Genomic DNA, 15,649 nt, shown 5'->3' on the forward strand with positions numbered 1-15,649 from the left:
TCATGGTTGAAAGCTAAGCCTAGAACTATGAACAGGCTGCAAATCATGGCTTCATGAATCTGGAAAAATTAATCAGATCTGTAAACTGCTGTGTTAATCTCAAAGCCAAGCACTACTGAGTCAATAGATATGAGGTAGAACTCTGGCCTTTCTCAACATACAGTATGAAAAAGAAATTTTGGCTAATGAATTTCATCACTTGGTCTCAGACAGGAACTACATTATTTCCCCACTCCACAACTTCTCCTACTTGCAGACTCATTCCCTCAGAGGGTGACTAATGTGCAGGACAGTTCAATGAGCAGTAAAATGTGAAGAACAAAGAGAGCACAGGTTTTGTCTGCAAGGCAGAAGAGACAGAACTATGGTCTGGTGAACTCATCAAAGTCAGTGAGAATGGGGGAGGGCATTGGAAGATTCAGTGAAGGGGCTCCAAGCTACAGTCTCTGACTTGGGACACCCAAAACCCTGCATTAACAAAACCCAAACCACTCTGTGCACAACAAATGACTTGAAGACCATGAACAAAACCAATGGCCAAGAGTTACAACAGTTGGAGATACACAGGATTGAAAACCACTTTATGTATAAGGACTTTGTTTTAACTTCTTATTTTCAGTACTCTAATGGGAAGGCCATTTGAACACAACACTGCCTGAAAAAGGAATTCTAATCTTACTAACCTTACTTATTACAGTTCATTTGTGGGTAATTCATACCCATCTTCTCATGCCTGCCTTGGAAATGGAAAATAAGGTTCAATTTCTGATAAATAAAAAATTCATGTGTTTACATGCATACATGGTTACCAATAGCTTGTCACAATTTTGCATCACAGTTGAAAACAGAATTTCAAGGGAGAAGCAAGTATCTGACTTATTTTCCATAAGAAATTTGATATCAACAGTTACTGGGGTTTCTTCATTTACTTTTTATAATCAAAATGTTATTGCTGGCCAACATAACAACAGTATTTGTGATTTATTGTGTTTTATAAATTTTGCAATGACTTCCCTATTACCTCCCATCTTCATCTCTCATTTATTAAGATAAACAGATCTTTTAGCTCATTTCAAATACAAAGGCAACCAACAAAAATCTGGACTACATTAGTTGAAAAAACTATACTGAAACTGTACCAAGAAAGCAAACTGCAGCTAGAGTTTTCAACTCACAATGGAGATGCTAAGATCCTGGGTAACACCAGTGGAAAAAAAAAGTACATATATGTTGAAGAGAACCAGTTCCCTGATAATCACTACCTTTAATAGTGTCACTGTACCAAAACATCCATGGCCAAATAACAGACCTGTACTTTATACAGTAAAATTATATAAATTACAAAAACAAACCCCCCTGTGTCTCACTGCAAACAGATATACTAAAACGTATGTTACAACACCATTAACATATAAAAGAAATTGGTTAGAATGCTGCAAAAAGAAGGGAAAAAAACCACTTTATCTTCCCTACTATCCAATATTTGATTGAAATAACACGAACAGAAAGATGTGGTAGAGACACAGAATAGCTCACAGCTTTCCAGGGCTCTGGGCAGGTGAGATGTCCTACACCCTATCCCCAAAAGCAGGCAAATACAGGAGCAGTCAAATGACATCCAATAGCACCAACTCTCCCTGCCTGGATGTGTGGGACAGTTGCCCTTCCTGCTTTCATTTGTACATTGTATGTGCATTTGTAGCATTTAAGGATATGACACTGGTCATTTTGTCACTGTGAGAGGAAACTTAGGTTAGATATTCAGAGGAGGGTTTAAAAGGCACAATAAGAAATGCACTGGTTATTTTAATGAATAATCTAGCATACAATCCTAGTGTGCCAATAATGTCATTTGTATTGAAGGAACTCCAAGTACATCTGTCATTAAAAGATTGTGCAATTGCAGCAGCCAAAGATGTTGAAAACAGCATTCTAGAGCAGCGGCAGTAATTTCACAGCTGTGTGCAAAAATGTGATTAATTACAGTTCACTGGGTATTTTGATAGTAACACAGCAAAATAGCCTGGCATAGAAAAACCATAGGATCAATTAAGAATGCCATCAAGCCCCCCTGAAGCATAACCCTCTAGCAGTATGTGCACACAGCACTTAGACAGGTTGATTAACTTCCAAGATGTAGGTTTCATATAAATAAAGGACAGAAAATCAGAATTGTTAATGAGAGATTGTATGAAAACTGTATAAATTCTTCCCTAACAAAAGCTCATCTGACATGATCAAGTTTAAAAGAAGCACAGATTGCTGCATATTCAGGCACACATCAGAGCTGCATTTCTGCCTGACCACATTTTGGGGCTGGAAGAAAAAGAGCAGAGTCACAGCAAGTTCTCAGTATATTGAATGTATTAATGAGGCTTATCAAAACCATCCATGATCCCTCCACCTGCAGATCCAGCATACACATTCCTGTGCTGCAAGTGCACCAGAGTGCTGACAGCCCAGATCCTGCTGCTGCCTGCAGCCACCTTCATTCACCAGCAAAGCTGATGGCACTTGCTGCGGGCTCATTCAATTCTGCCTGTCTAGGTGACAGCCTGACATCAGTTTGACAAGAAGTTCAACAAAACTTCTGATGCCATTTCAAACCCCTAACTGCTTCTTTCCACAGGACAGCATCTTAATAAACAGTAGAAAAACATCAATAAAAAAATGCACACAGTGATTCTATTTTAGTTTTATGTTATTTTTGAAATGACAGAGTTCTAAAAGACATCTCTGACTTAATGTAATTCCTCCACAGCCATCCATAACTGCCCTGAGTTTTGCTCCTCAATAAACTGGACCAGGAATCTTAGAAGCACACAAATGCCTATCGCTCTACTTGCCAATAAAGAATCAATTCATTACCACCTCTCAAACTACCTTGTGAATGTGTCCTGCCCAGGAAGTTAGAATCGATTCGGTCTGTCCTAAGTGATGGAACAGAAGGAGATAGTTCAAAAGGGGAGGAGGGGGAGTGGTGATGCCCATTGTTCAGGATTAAAAGGATTAGCATCTTGCCTCAAACTTCAGTAAAGCATCTGATTCCAGCAACATCATACAAGAAGTTTACAGAGGTGTTGGTGCTTCTTCATGTACAAGTCACAAGATTCCTGAAAGAAAATGTCTCATGATGCACCTTCAAACTCTCCTGTCTGTAAGGTATGAAAATATACCCTGTCATTTCTCTAGCACTTTTTTTCCACATCATGATTACATAGAGGTAATTTTAAATTTAGAAGCAATAAAAAAGTTTAATGAATAATTTGGACTAAAGTATTAAAAGTACTGTGATTTAGAATAGTAAAAGTGCTACTACAAGCAAGAGCATATGTGGACAAATGAAAATTCTTGAACCAAAACCAACAGGCTTTAACTTGGTAACTGAGCCTTACAGAGCACTGAACCATAGGATCACAGAAGATGCTGACCTGGAAGGGACCTACAAAGATCATCCTATTCCAGCAAATACACCCGATAAATAGGAACATAGTTCCCTAAAAAGCTGATTTCACTCAAATGCAACACAAAGAGATTTTGGCTGTATTTTTATTAATATAAAGTTGTATTATTATACTTCCAAAATAACTAAATATATCAGCCAGTGATAAGTTCTATTCAGCTCATTTCAGGATGCAGCTAAATGTTTCAGTGATTCCAACAACATCTATCCACTCACAATCAGCCCAACTAATCACTAGTTTATTCCTATTGTGATGGTACTACTACAGTTTGCAGCAATTCAGTATATGCATTTAAAATCTCAGTAAAACCCTTCAAATTAAATATGGAAGAACTTCTCAGAGTCATCTGAAACTAGAGCCAAGGACAGAAATATAATTTTGCGTCATTTATTAAAAGAAATGAGGTACTTACCCCATGTCCTAGACTCAAAATTGATGGGAAATTTCAAATTAAAATAGTCAGGATTTTTTCAGAATGATGCATTATATGTAAGAATAATTAATTTTTTTCTTATACAGATCTATTCAAAAATCGGCTAACTAATAGACCAAGGCTTTTCCATAAAGTAGTCAAAATGAAATACAATAGCAGCTAATAAAAGACAAAAAAGCTGAATACAATACTTTTTTTTTTTTACCCATGACTGGTGGACCCTCTGAGAGTTGGTAGACAAAAAATAAACACTATATCATTAATTGAGTTAATAATTCACCTATCTGTAAATAAGAAGTCAGGTTTACTCAAGGTTAGATGAGGCCTGCTGTATTTCTCTAGTAAAGTATTAATTACTGCAAAAGGATATTACTTGTAAACAAAGATCAACCCCCTAATCAATAGGAGTCTATGCTGATTGCTTACAAAATCAGCCTAATAAACTCTCTTCTGAAATTCTATGAACACTCTTCTGAAATGGTTTTGGTTTCTTAAGACTTGATATAGTCCTAAATTTATAGTTCTTACCATTGATTCACCTTCTGGTACTAAAGATACTGTATGTAACAATGCTTTAAACATGCAATGCACACTAAATAAGAGACAACACCTCAAAGAATTAACAATAAATATTGCTGAAGTAACCTCAGGCTTTACTGCAAGGAAGTGCAGACAATTTAGGGGGGAAAAACCAATCCCAAACGGAAGTTTCATGGTATGTCCTTCCCCATTTACATGAATATATCACACAGCAGATGCCAGAAAACCAGAAGTGTTCTAAACCACAGACAACATGAAGTGGTTTGTTGATACCTGATGAATTACAAAAAATTAAATGGTTTCAGTGTTGTTCTATCATTTGTTTAGGACTGGCACCATCTTAACAGGAGAGGCTTTGCAAAGAGAAACACAAGCAGCTTCAGTTTAAGTTTTTGTTTTTCTTCCAAGAAGTCATTGGATGTATCTTTGCCATTTCTAGCCCTTGACTCAACTTCCTGATTTGGCCAGCAGCTGGAAGGATGTTAATCCAAGGGTACAAGAAAGGAAGTGGTAAAACAATATGCTCCCAGCCCTGGCCCCTGCATGTGCACAGCAAATGGATTTGGAACCCACAGCATATAAATAAAACCTGTGAGGACAGGAGTGAGGACAGGACAGGAAAATGGCTCAGCAGAAGAAACCAACCTGTGCCTCAAACAGCCTTCTCCTCTATCCCTCTCTCCCATCAATTCTCCCTCACAGTTCCAGGTATCTGTGATTCAGCAGTAGCTACATCTTAGTTGTCATCATGAGTGGTGTGACCTGCAGCCAACCAACACTTCCATTCCTCCTGCCCAGCTGGGGCAAATGCAGGGCCAGCAAATCCAAGAAAGGTTTCAGAAACACTGATCATATCCATGCCAACATACATGGTGCAACAGGAACTGCAGCAAGTATCGTGTTCCCACACAAAAATGCACCTGCAAAGGACTGGCAAATACTTCAGGAGGCTGCTCTTGTGACAGTGCAGGCAGGAAAAGAGGACATAGGGTATTTACTACTTCAGGGTTTGTTTTGCAAAAAAATGCACACGATGGTCACTTTGCTACGAAATGAAGTTAGCAGAAAGTTTAGTATGCTAAAAATACAAAATACAGATTCACTCAGCTATTCTCCTCATGCAAGTTAAATACCTCAAGCTGACAGTCTGTTCCTGAACTTTTTTATGTTCAGTTTTCTCCTTAGCAGTTAAGATAAATTTAAAAAGCAAACATAGTAAAACATCAAATTGTTGCTAGAACAACTTCAGCAGTGTTTGAGGTTGCTATGGAAATGTGACTTTTCCTGTCCTCAAGAAACTGCCATGTATGAAAGATTGATCATGATAAATATATCATGGACAGCCCATTTATAATGCTTTAGCACCTATGAATTTTTCTCCAAATACTTGATTTAGTATGTTTTAGTGGAACTGAAGACCTGCAACATCTGCCAGCAAAAGAAATTTCTGTTAATGGCAGGTAACTACCAACATCTCATTTCAAAATCTTTTTCAAATGCAAAGCCCTGAGAATGACAAAACAAAAAAAAAATATAATAAATCAGCAGTGATCAATACAATTCAAGTACAGACAAGACTAAGAGAAATAAACAATAGCACTTCATTCTCACATCTATGTCTGCTTAGTTCACAAGTGCTTAGTGTACACTAAAAGAATAATTTCTGTAATGGAGGGGACAGAGATTCTGGATCTAAATGAGACTGGGGTGGGTTTAAGCCACAGTGCCAAAAAGGGAAGGTGGTAGCATGGTGAGAGACTTAAACACCAACAGTTGCCTTGTTTGCATGTCAATAACTGAAATTCAGAGGGAGTTGAAGGATATCATGCTTTCTAAAGAACACCAAAAAAGCCTTGTTCATTTGAAAAATACAGAACTTTTACTCCCAACTAGGAAAACACGGTGTCTGGTCCTGACTGCAACATTTTTGCTTTATTGAGACATGAATTTCACCTGAAGCTCCAATGTCTCAGCTGTATGAGACTGCGAAAATCAGGAATGCACCAGGCCCTGTGTATCAACACAGTTCTGTAACCTACTGAGGTACCTCTTACAGAAAAAATCCTTCCCATTTTGGGTGGGTTTTGCACATTGCTATATCTGAGTTGGATTTTGAGACTTGATACTACACATCATGGTATTCACTGATAAGCACAGAAGAGACTGCTGGAATTCTGGGAAAGAAGAACACAAGGCTCATAAAATTCTAATTATGCTTTCCATAACTTATCTTACTCCAGTCAGCATGATGTGAGCAGTGCTTTAGTATTGCACAGCTGACAAGTTATGAATGCACAGAAACAGCAGTGGAGATTTGAAGAGTGGGTGGCTTTCAAAATTAGCTGCTAAATGGATTTGACAGGTGTAAAGCCCAGCTGCTCCTCCTGCCATCACCAGAGAAACACTGAGCACTGTGTGGGGATGGAGGGCTTTGGCACAGCTCTCCTTCATCTGGACAGCCACTCTTGGGGTGGAGGACAAGTACCAGGCTGACTTCTCTCTCTCACTGTACAGACTCTCAACAGGTATAGTTCAGAAGATAATTTTTTTTTTATGGTTTTAACATATAGAGACAAATATTCTGTTTGTGTGTATATCTCTATATACACGAGCTATAAATACACACACACATATATAATTATAGATTTTATAGATATTATAGATTTATAATATAATTCATAATTTATATAAACAGCAACAAGACAGAATGATAAGTCTGATGGAGATACAGAGCTCAAGCTCCGGAAGCTGAATTTCCACAATACTGTACTGAAATAACCACCTGCATCCACCAGCCTATATCCTGCTCACTGTGATATCTCCAAAACAGAGCTGATCTTTCTAATTCACTGAAAAAGTGCAGATGATCTAGACAGCTACAAAGTAATTTGTTTTCTTCAGCACAAGTGAAAATTTTGTTCTCATAAATGCTGTTAAAAAAAAAAAAAAAAAAAAAAAAAAAAAACACCCAAACCAAAATCAAATACTTAATACTTTCAGGTGAATTTCAGAGAACCCAGCATACCTTGGGGCTCTTCTACATAAATACAGTTCAGATTCAGTGACACTAAGTGCAGTCTGGCTGATTGGGCTAGCAGCAGGAGTATAACCATATCCCAAACCAGCCCAGGTTTCAGTTATAAATATCAATATGCAAGCAGCCACCCTGCACTGAGCTCCCTGCAGCTGTGGCTTCAACTGCTCTGCTTCAAGTGCAGAGCTTGAATATGGAACCTCAAGATGTTTTATATCTGTCTTTTACAGAAGGACATGTAAATCATCAGCAGCATTTCACTGCTGTCTGACTTTGGAGCAGGTGCAAGACACAGAGGCACACTCAACTGGGAGCATCACACAGTTACAGCTGGAGGATGCTGAACATTATCTGAGGCTTTTTACCTGGCACAACCCTTGGAGAACAGCAAGTGCTTTACTAGCAGGAAAAAACCTGGGGTTCAAAGACATCTAGGATGCTTAGTGACATACTAAAGCAGATTTCTCTAAATGGCAGCTCCCAGGCCAGTATGATCTATGTGATTTGTGGTTACTGCTGAAGTCTTGAAAATACTCCATTTTGTTTGGAATTCTGTAACATCTATAAATGATGTTAACATTAAGAACTATTCTTAGCACAGCACTTAACTACCAAAAGATATTTCATTTATTTTAAATACATAAGCATGCTTTTGCACAACTAAATCCTTTCACAAAAAAAAAAAAATCATCCCCATTGCTTACAAGTGCAAGTTTAACAACAAAGTAAAAGGAAGGCTGCCATTAGCCAACATCTTAAGAAAAAAACTTTGGAACAACCAATGCAGTAGTGGAAAGTGCACAGAAAAGTACCAGAGCCATGTAGAAAGCAGCACAGCAGTGAGGCTTTCCAGCCCATCACTCACTCCCAGAGTGGGAAGCCACAGGCCAACGCCCATATTTCATAACAAATCATCAGGGGAGGCAGATTCCCGTTTATTGCTCTGCATTTGGGGCATGTCCTGGGAAGGTAAGGGCCTCTCCCTGGAAGGCTGCATGGAGAGCAGACTCCCAGTAAGCAGCAGTTCAAAAGGAGCAGGTGCCAAAGTACACAGGCAGGATGTGGTACTGCCTGAGACATTTATGTTCTGTGGGAATATTACAGTAATGTACTCTCCAACAAAGTAATCTTTGAACCATCTCCAAGTGCTGTTTCTGCATGTTACTGTCTTTCACAATGCAGCAAAAATCGGGTCATTTATGCTCTGCTGAGTCAGTTGCTTAAATTTTCTCTTCCCCAAGCTCTGAAGTTTTCCAAGAAGCTGACAGCTTCCAAGCATTTTCACCTCTATTGCACATATCTTTACTCCATATTACCAAGGGATGCAAGCACTAGAATTTTGAAGCAGGGAAAGGAGTACCAGAAAAAACCACTATTAGTTTTTCATTGTTTTCCCTGGAAGCTACAGCACTTCCTCCCCTCACATTTGAAATATCCTCCAAGTTTTTACTTATTTTTAGGACTCAGAAGACCAAGTCTTCTCTCTGCCTTACTTTCCATAGACACAGTAATCCTCTGTGAATTAATTTCTTTTTACTGCTGGAGTATTTTGAGTGTCCACTGAGGATTTAATCATAGTATCTGGCAGGGTATACCTCTATATTTCACTGTGCAGAGAGAACAGGCTGCAATGAAGCACTGAATATAAAGGAGGAACATCAGCCTTATCTATAGAAGCTCCTGCTTTTGACAGGGATCAATCTGAGCCATGGGATCAACATATAAAAGAGAAACTTACTCAGAAATGCTAAAATTAGATCATCAAAAAGATGAAAACAAATCCTTGAGAGAGTGAAAAAGTGGTAGTGTGTCACAGTATAAACAGAGATGAACAAGGAACCTGTTCTACTTTCCATTACTGTGCCAAAGAAAGAATTTTATTTGTCTCAAGAACATCTGGAAGCCCTGCAGAAGCTTGTTGTACAGACTGTACACTTTCTTCTTTAATCCTGACACAAATGCCAATAAACTGGCACTTCAAAAATATTTGCTTCATAATCCAGCAGAATCAAGCCAGCTGAAGCAGAATGCAGTCAAGGCAAGGGATTCTGCAATTGACAGCTGGGACAGAGGGGCACAGAGGGAGGAGGGAAAAAAGCTACATAGGGTCAGAGGACAAGTCTTCTCTTCCATGTATCCAGGAATGCTTCACCTCACAAACTTGACCACCAAGTGCCCTCATGTGCAGTCAGCACATGAACATATTGGGCTCATTCACACCCAACCAGAACAAACACATCCACTGCCACCAAAACAAACGTCATCTCCTCCTGCTGAAGACAACCTCCTCATTAGCACGACAGTCAGACTGAAGGCCCACAGTCCCACATGTGCCACTGGCACTGGCCATTGTAAATCAGCTCCAGATTGTCACAGTGCAAAAGGGTTCATCACTGCCAGTGAAGTTTCCCTCTTTGTCCCTGTTTTTACTACAAGTCTGGCTACAGCTCTGTGTTCTTGCAGAGCCCTGCACAGAGTCCCAGCAAAGACTGTTCTCAAGCCACTGGTTTAGCAATTATTTCACTTGATCCAAGAGAGACAGGCCAACAGGCATGCTCATATTTTTACTGGAGCAGGGGGGAGAGGTTGAGTTGTTCTTCCAGCCTCCCTACCTTAGGAGAGATATGCATATTCAGGATCTCCTCATGGAAATGTATTTTAGCTTTTATCTATATGAAACGCAGAATTGCAGGAGAACCAGTTCTTGCAGTATACCAGCATGAAACTGGGAGTGATAGTTACTGCAGACCTTTGTATTAGTTGGGACCAAAGAGCAAAACTGTTGGTCTGACAAGGCAAGTACTGTAAAGCTAATGAAGCATTGTCCTCATATTCAGAGCAACAAACTACCATGGTTTCTTCTGATTTATTACATATGGATTCCTATTGAATTCACAAGCAGCACTTAGTTTACAGGTATAAAAAAAGGCAACACATGCTTCACAAAACAAGGCATACCCAGAGGAACATGAAACACTCTGACTCATCATCATCCCAGGCACCCAGCTCTGCCCTGCCAGCTACCATTCCCCAGTCCTGTTTTTCATCACAGTATACTGAGCCAAACTGTTCCCTCCTTTGACATCTACCCTGCACAAGACCACCAGTTTCTTCCAAAATGAAAAGACCAAAATAAGATACTTGTCCTTTCCTGTTCTATAACATCCTCTTCCTTTCTTGTTGCAGAAGTTTCTCATGTATGTTCTCATTCAATGCATTCACTTTTCTCTATATTCAATTCCAATCCTTTTCTTTCCAACCTCTCATGTTCTCCTAGATCCTTTACCCGAAAGTACAGATTTGCCATAACCTATCAACCTTAAACTCATTTAATCATAACTGCATTTTCCATTATTCTTCTTCCCTTATTTTCCTTCCAAGATGATGGAACAGGCTTCTTAAAATGTCTGTCTGAAATGTCTTTCATTCCTATCTGTAGACCTTCAATAATAAATTTTTGGTTCAGCACATCATTCATGTTTCCAAAACCCTCTTCCCAAACACAATTATTAAGAAAAAGACACTCAGCCCACACCTTCCTGTACTTAAAACATGTACAGTTGATGCTGTGAAAAAAATGTGAATTGCTATCTGTGATTCTACCATAGTGCCCTCTGCTAGTAAGTCTGTGACCTTAAAACTTTTCCTGCACATTATTCTATTATTCTCTAAAATGTCTCTAGCTGCTTCTCTCCTTTGTCATCTCATTTTCTCCCTCTACGCTTTATTTCTAGATATTTTAATGTGCAATTAGAGAGGCAGTAATTAAATCCAAGCTGACAGCTCACAGAAGCATTCTGTTCAGTCCACATTAAAACCTTGGCTCCAATTTGTCACCCTGCCCACACACAGTACTTCCCTCTCCCCTCTTGGCTGCTGAGGGGATACCCCCATACTCCTGAGACTTCAGACTGAATTACATCAAATGCATGCTTTTATCACTCATCTCTAACATCACAGTACCCAAACTATTTCTACATAGGAAAACTAATTTACCCTCCCTAAAATACAACTATTCTTTGTCTACCTACAGGTCAAATAATTTTATTCAGCATGTCACTTGTTGCAAAGTTATTTCTGAGAAATTCAAAACCCAATTCAGCCTCATTTTTTAAGTACTGGTGATTCCCCTAACCCATCACTTGGAGCCTATCACTCCTGGTTTTTTCTATCTTTGTAACATGCACTCCCCCTTATTTACCAACCCAAACTGATGCCTTCAATTTGAATGCCTTATCTTGGCTACTTTTAAAAATCCCTTAATATGAAAAGGCACACCACTCATTTCCACTTACCTACAACTTTTTTTCAGAATCCATACTTTTACTTTTTCCTATGCTAACACTTTGGCCAAGAAGTTTTCTCCTGCATTGCCATCAGTAAAGCATCTCTATTACTTTAAGGTATAAAACAAGCACTGTTTACCAAACTTACTTTTCCCCATTATCCAGGCTACACATACACTGCCATTGCTTAGCACTATTGCCATTTCTTTAGGCTGCAAGGTGATTTCTAATTATACCAGCTAGGCAGCCAAGTCCTCCAGTGCTGCCAGGAAGAAAAATCATTTGATTAGAGAGTGCACAACCTGAGGCACTGCTGTTCCTCCCTCCTTCTCAGCCCTGCACAGTGGCAGAGGTATCCACTCTAAGCCATCACATGAAGCCATCACAATGCAGATTGTTACTGGCAACAGGGCTCCAGGCTCATTTACAGCCAGCTCTTCACCCGAGGCAGGAATTTCACTTAAAAAAACCCACAATCTCCTCATGAGAGAAACTGAATTCAGATGATAGCCTACCCCTCTCCTGTTACTGAGTTTCTAAACAAGGAGAAAGAGACAGTGCTTCCCATCTCCCCCTGTCTCAGCCTGACTATAGAGCTACAATCTTAAAGCATCATTACACAAGGTCAATAGATGCTGCGCTTTCAGGAATAGCTACACCTCAGGCACTCAGGCATTTGAAAATAGCAACACTTGTAAACAACTTGCATTCTAGAAATTTCATCTATAAAGTGGAGATTACATCATATCACACAACTGAGTGATGAAAGCAATCAGTAACTGAAGTACTCAGACACCAGACTGGTATCTACCCACAAAAAAGCCCCACAACAACTGCAGACCTTGTCTTCTGATCAGGCTTGAATACCATACAGTAAATACAGGGTACATTAATCAAAGAAGAGAAGGTGATAAAGAGCCATGGAAATGAACAAGCAGTTTTCATTCACTCCATTGAAGCCAAAGATCCTATAGAAATACCACATAAAATTTCCTAAAATATTGCTTTGTTGCATTTACATTAGCTTCCAAAACAAAACTGTATCAAAACCATTTTTTTTTTGGTATGATTTTTTTCAATATTGTTCACATGCATGGGAATGCTTGAGACTTTTCCTTTAAAGGCTACATCAAGACTCAGCTTTTTCAAAATATGCGTATTACCACGTCCACACTTAGGATTTCACATAAAAGTGCAAATATTCCTATTGCTGTTGGACAATTTTTTTTTTACCACCCTTTTAATGTTTTCTTATTTTTAGTGAGTTTTGTTTGGAAAATAAACAAAAAACAAAAAACCACAACTAAAACAACCACACAAACCTTCAGGGAGCTCATCCACTCCAATCCACTGCAGTGTTTTGATAGTCTGGTGACAAAAGCCAAAAGTTCCAAGGCAGTCTGAGCACCCTCACTGCTCCCCAAGCCATGGTGGGCTCAGAGTTGCTGTTGATACACAGCAAAACCTTGGGAGGTCTCTGTGGAGAGAATCTGCTCTAACTACAGCTAATATCCTCTATCTGCACTTGCCCTCAGATATGTTTTTTCTGGAATGGATGACTAGAGGGTTTGACTCAGGAAACAATTGCTAGAACATCTGTACCCAGGCCAAGTATAAATGAGAGAATTTCTGAGGATTTCTCATCCTTAACATCTGAAAACTGTGACCTGAAGCTATTTGAGCCTCACTTCAGCCTATACTATTTCAATTTTTAACTGTAAAAGCAGGAGGCAAATCTTTTGAAAATCTTCCTTCTCATGTCTATCAGCTGCCTCAAGAATGTAAACATTTTTAAAAATTACAGAATTTGTAAGATAGAGATGGAAGAAAAAAAGTTTTTGCCTTTTGCTGGACTAGCACAAGTTTGATAAAAGTGTCTGCTAGAGAAAGGTTCAACCAAAACTTTCACACATTAGCAAATACATACTTTTAATTTGGGGACAGGATCAGCAGCCAGACTAGAAAGCTTTATAGAAATACACCCCCTCTAAACCCAACAAGGATCTCTATCCTAGAGGGTGAGATTAAAAGCATGTAAAATAGCAGAGTACTTAGACACTAAGATAAGTTTTGAACAGAATTTAAAAGACCCATCTCAATCAAGGAGTGATGGGTGGCTTCAAAGAGCAAATAACATGGCTCCCTAAAACTAAAAATTCTTGCTCAAGGATATACTAACTTGCCTGTACAAGCAAATATATGACTCAGCCTGTACATCCAGAAAGTTTCCTTGCTTTACTCAAGCACATTAGCACAAACATACAAGCTGAGTAGGAGTATTAACTGGAGAGGAGTAAGTCAATCCAAAATCATCCATGACTTTTTTGACCAGACTGCTTCATGACCATCAGCATGACTGTTCCCACCCCAGCTTCAGAAAAACTATCCCACAATAGCATTCCAAGAAATCCATCAGGTGCTCAGAGACAATAATATGAACAGTATATTGAAAGAAACAGATACAGCAAAAGCCAGAGGGGAAAAAAGTCATCATCTAAATTCATTATGACTGTAAACATTTTTTTTTTAAAAGAGTGAGTTACACATATTAAGCTTATTCTCAAATATATCTAAGACTTCCCTTCATCATTTTCACAAATTTGTTGGAGCCCCTTTCAGCCACAAGTCTGTGAGAAATCTTCCCCAACTGTGTACAAAGTAAAACCATCCAACACAGTAGGTTTCCAAAATCTCACATCTATTTGGCTCTTCTGAAGACTTTGCTAGCACTACTAGATTCTTTGGAGAAAAAAGGAACACATGTTTATTGCTTTTTAGATTATCTCATCAGATATATCTAAAGGCATGTCACAAATGCACACAGCCTCCTAGCAGTTATCTCAACAGCTTTAAATGCTTGGGCACCAATCCAGAAGGATCACCTCATAAACCAGGCAAACAATTACCACTCACTTGATTAATCTTTTCTCATCCTTCTGAACTCTGACCTGAATTTCAGATACCTTCTTTGTGGAAACTGAGGGTATCACAAGCTTAAGGGTTTATTTTTCACCTTAATTTCAATTCTCCCCAGAGCAGTAAGATGTGTTACTGGCAAGTTTATATTTGTAAGATGCTTTGACTATGGGAAGTGACATTAATCCTGTTATGTCACTCAGACACCACTTTTGCAGTGCTTTAGGTTGATTCAAAAAGGAAGATGAGTGACTATTACCACATCACTCCAACACCAACAGGCTTTACTAGTTTTTTTCTTATCCTTTTCTTACCCTTCTCCCCCTCCATGCTCACCACTTCCCATCACCACTGCAGTAACTTAGACAGTTTCTTAAGGACAGAATTAAAGAGAATTAAATGCTTTAGTAAATGCAATTAAAGTATCTTACCAATGCAGGCCATTGAATTTGTTTGATTTTTGATCCCTGAGTCTGGCTTGGGTCCTTTCTTTTTGCCCAGACCAGCTGGTACTCCACCAAGAAGGCTGCAAAATCTTCATAAACTTTAACCCATTCTCGCTTTTCCCATTCAAGGTCATCAAATTCCACATACACCTGGGGAAATTAAAGAAAGGAAAGGACATACATTATTGCACATACACAGCATGTGTTCATCTACATGCACTTTTTAATGTATACATTAAAAAACTAAATGCAAGATCTTGTTTATTACCCATTTTAATGCTATGGTTTTGAAATTATATATTCAGTTCCTACACCACAGAAGACAGTTTTCTTGGCAGTGCATTTGTGGTTAAGAGAGGAGAGTCACTAAAATATCTCCACTAACATTGGGTGTCTTATCTCATGAACAACAAGCATTACACTGAGTATTTAATAATAGCATTCAAGTAACACATACAGCTATCTACATAATCACTAAGTTTTATGAATACTTCTCATTTTCAGTTCAAATATATGTCATGTAATACAAA

At 38.8% G+C, this 15,649-nt stretch overlaps 1 protein-coding gene across 3 annotated transcripts in view; it reads right to left on the bottom strand.

The window, feature by feature from the left end:
• JMJD1C (jumonji domain containing 1C) overlaps positions 1-15,649 on the bottom strand; it is a 158,362-nt gene that overhangs the window by 91,741 nt on the left and 50,972 nt on the right. For all 3 annotated transcript variants that reach the window (XM_064716133.1, XM_064716132.1, XM_064716131.1), the window contains exon 2: positions 15,105-15,269. In XM_064716133.1, the coding sequence (XP_064572203.1) occupies positions 15,105-15,269 (165 nt within the window). The remainder of the gene's footprint in view (positions 1-15,104; positions 15,270-15,649) is intronic.

The sequence above is a fragment of the Zonotrichia leucophrys genome, chromosome 6 (assembly GCF_028769735.1).
Source record: "Zonotrichia leucophrys gambelii isolate GWCS_2022_RI chromosome 6, RI_Zleu_2.0, whole genome shotgun sequence".
In the NCBI taxonomy this organism is placed as follows: domain Eukaryota; kingdom Metazoa; phylum Chordata; class Aves; order Passeriformes; family Passerellidae; genus Zonotrichia; species Zonotrichia leucophrys.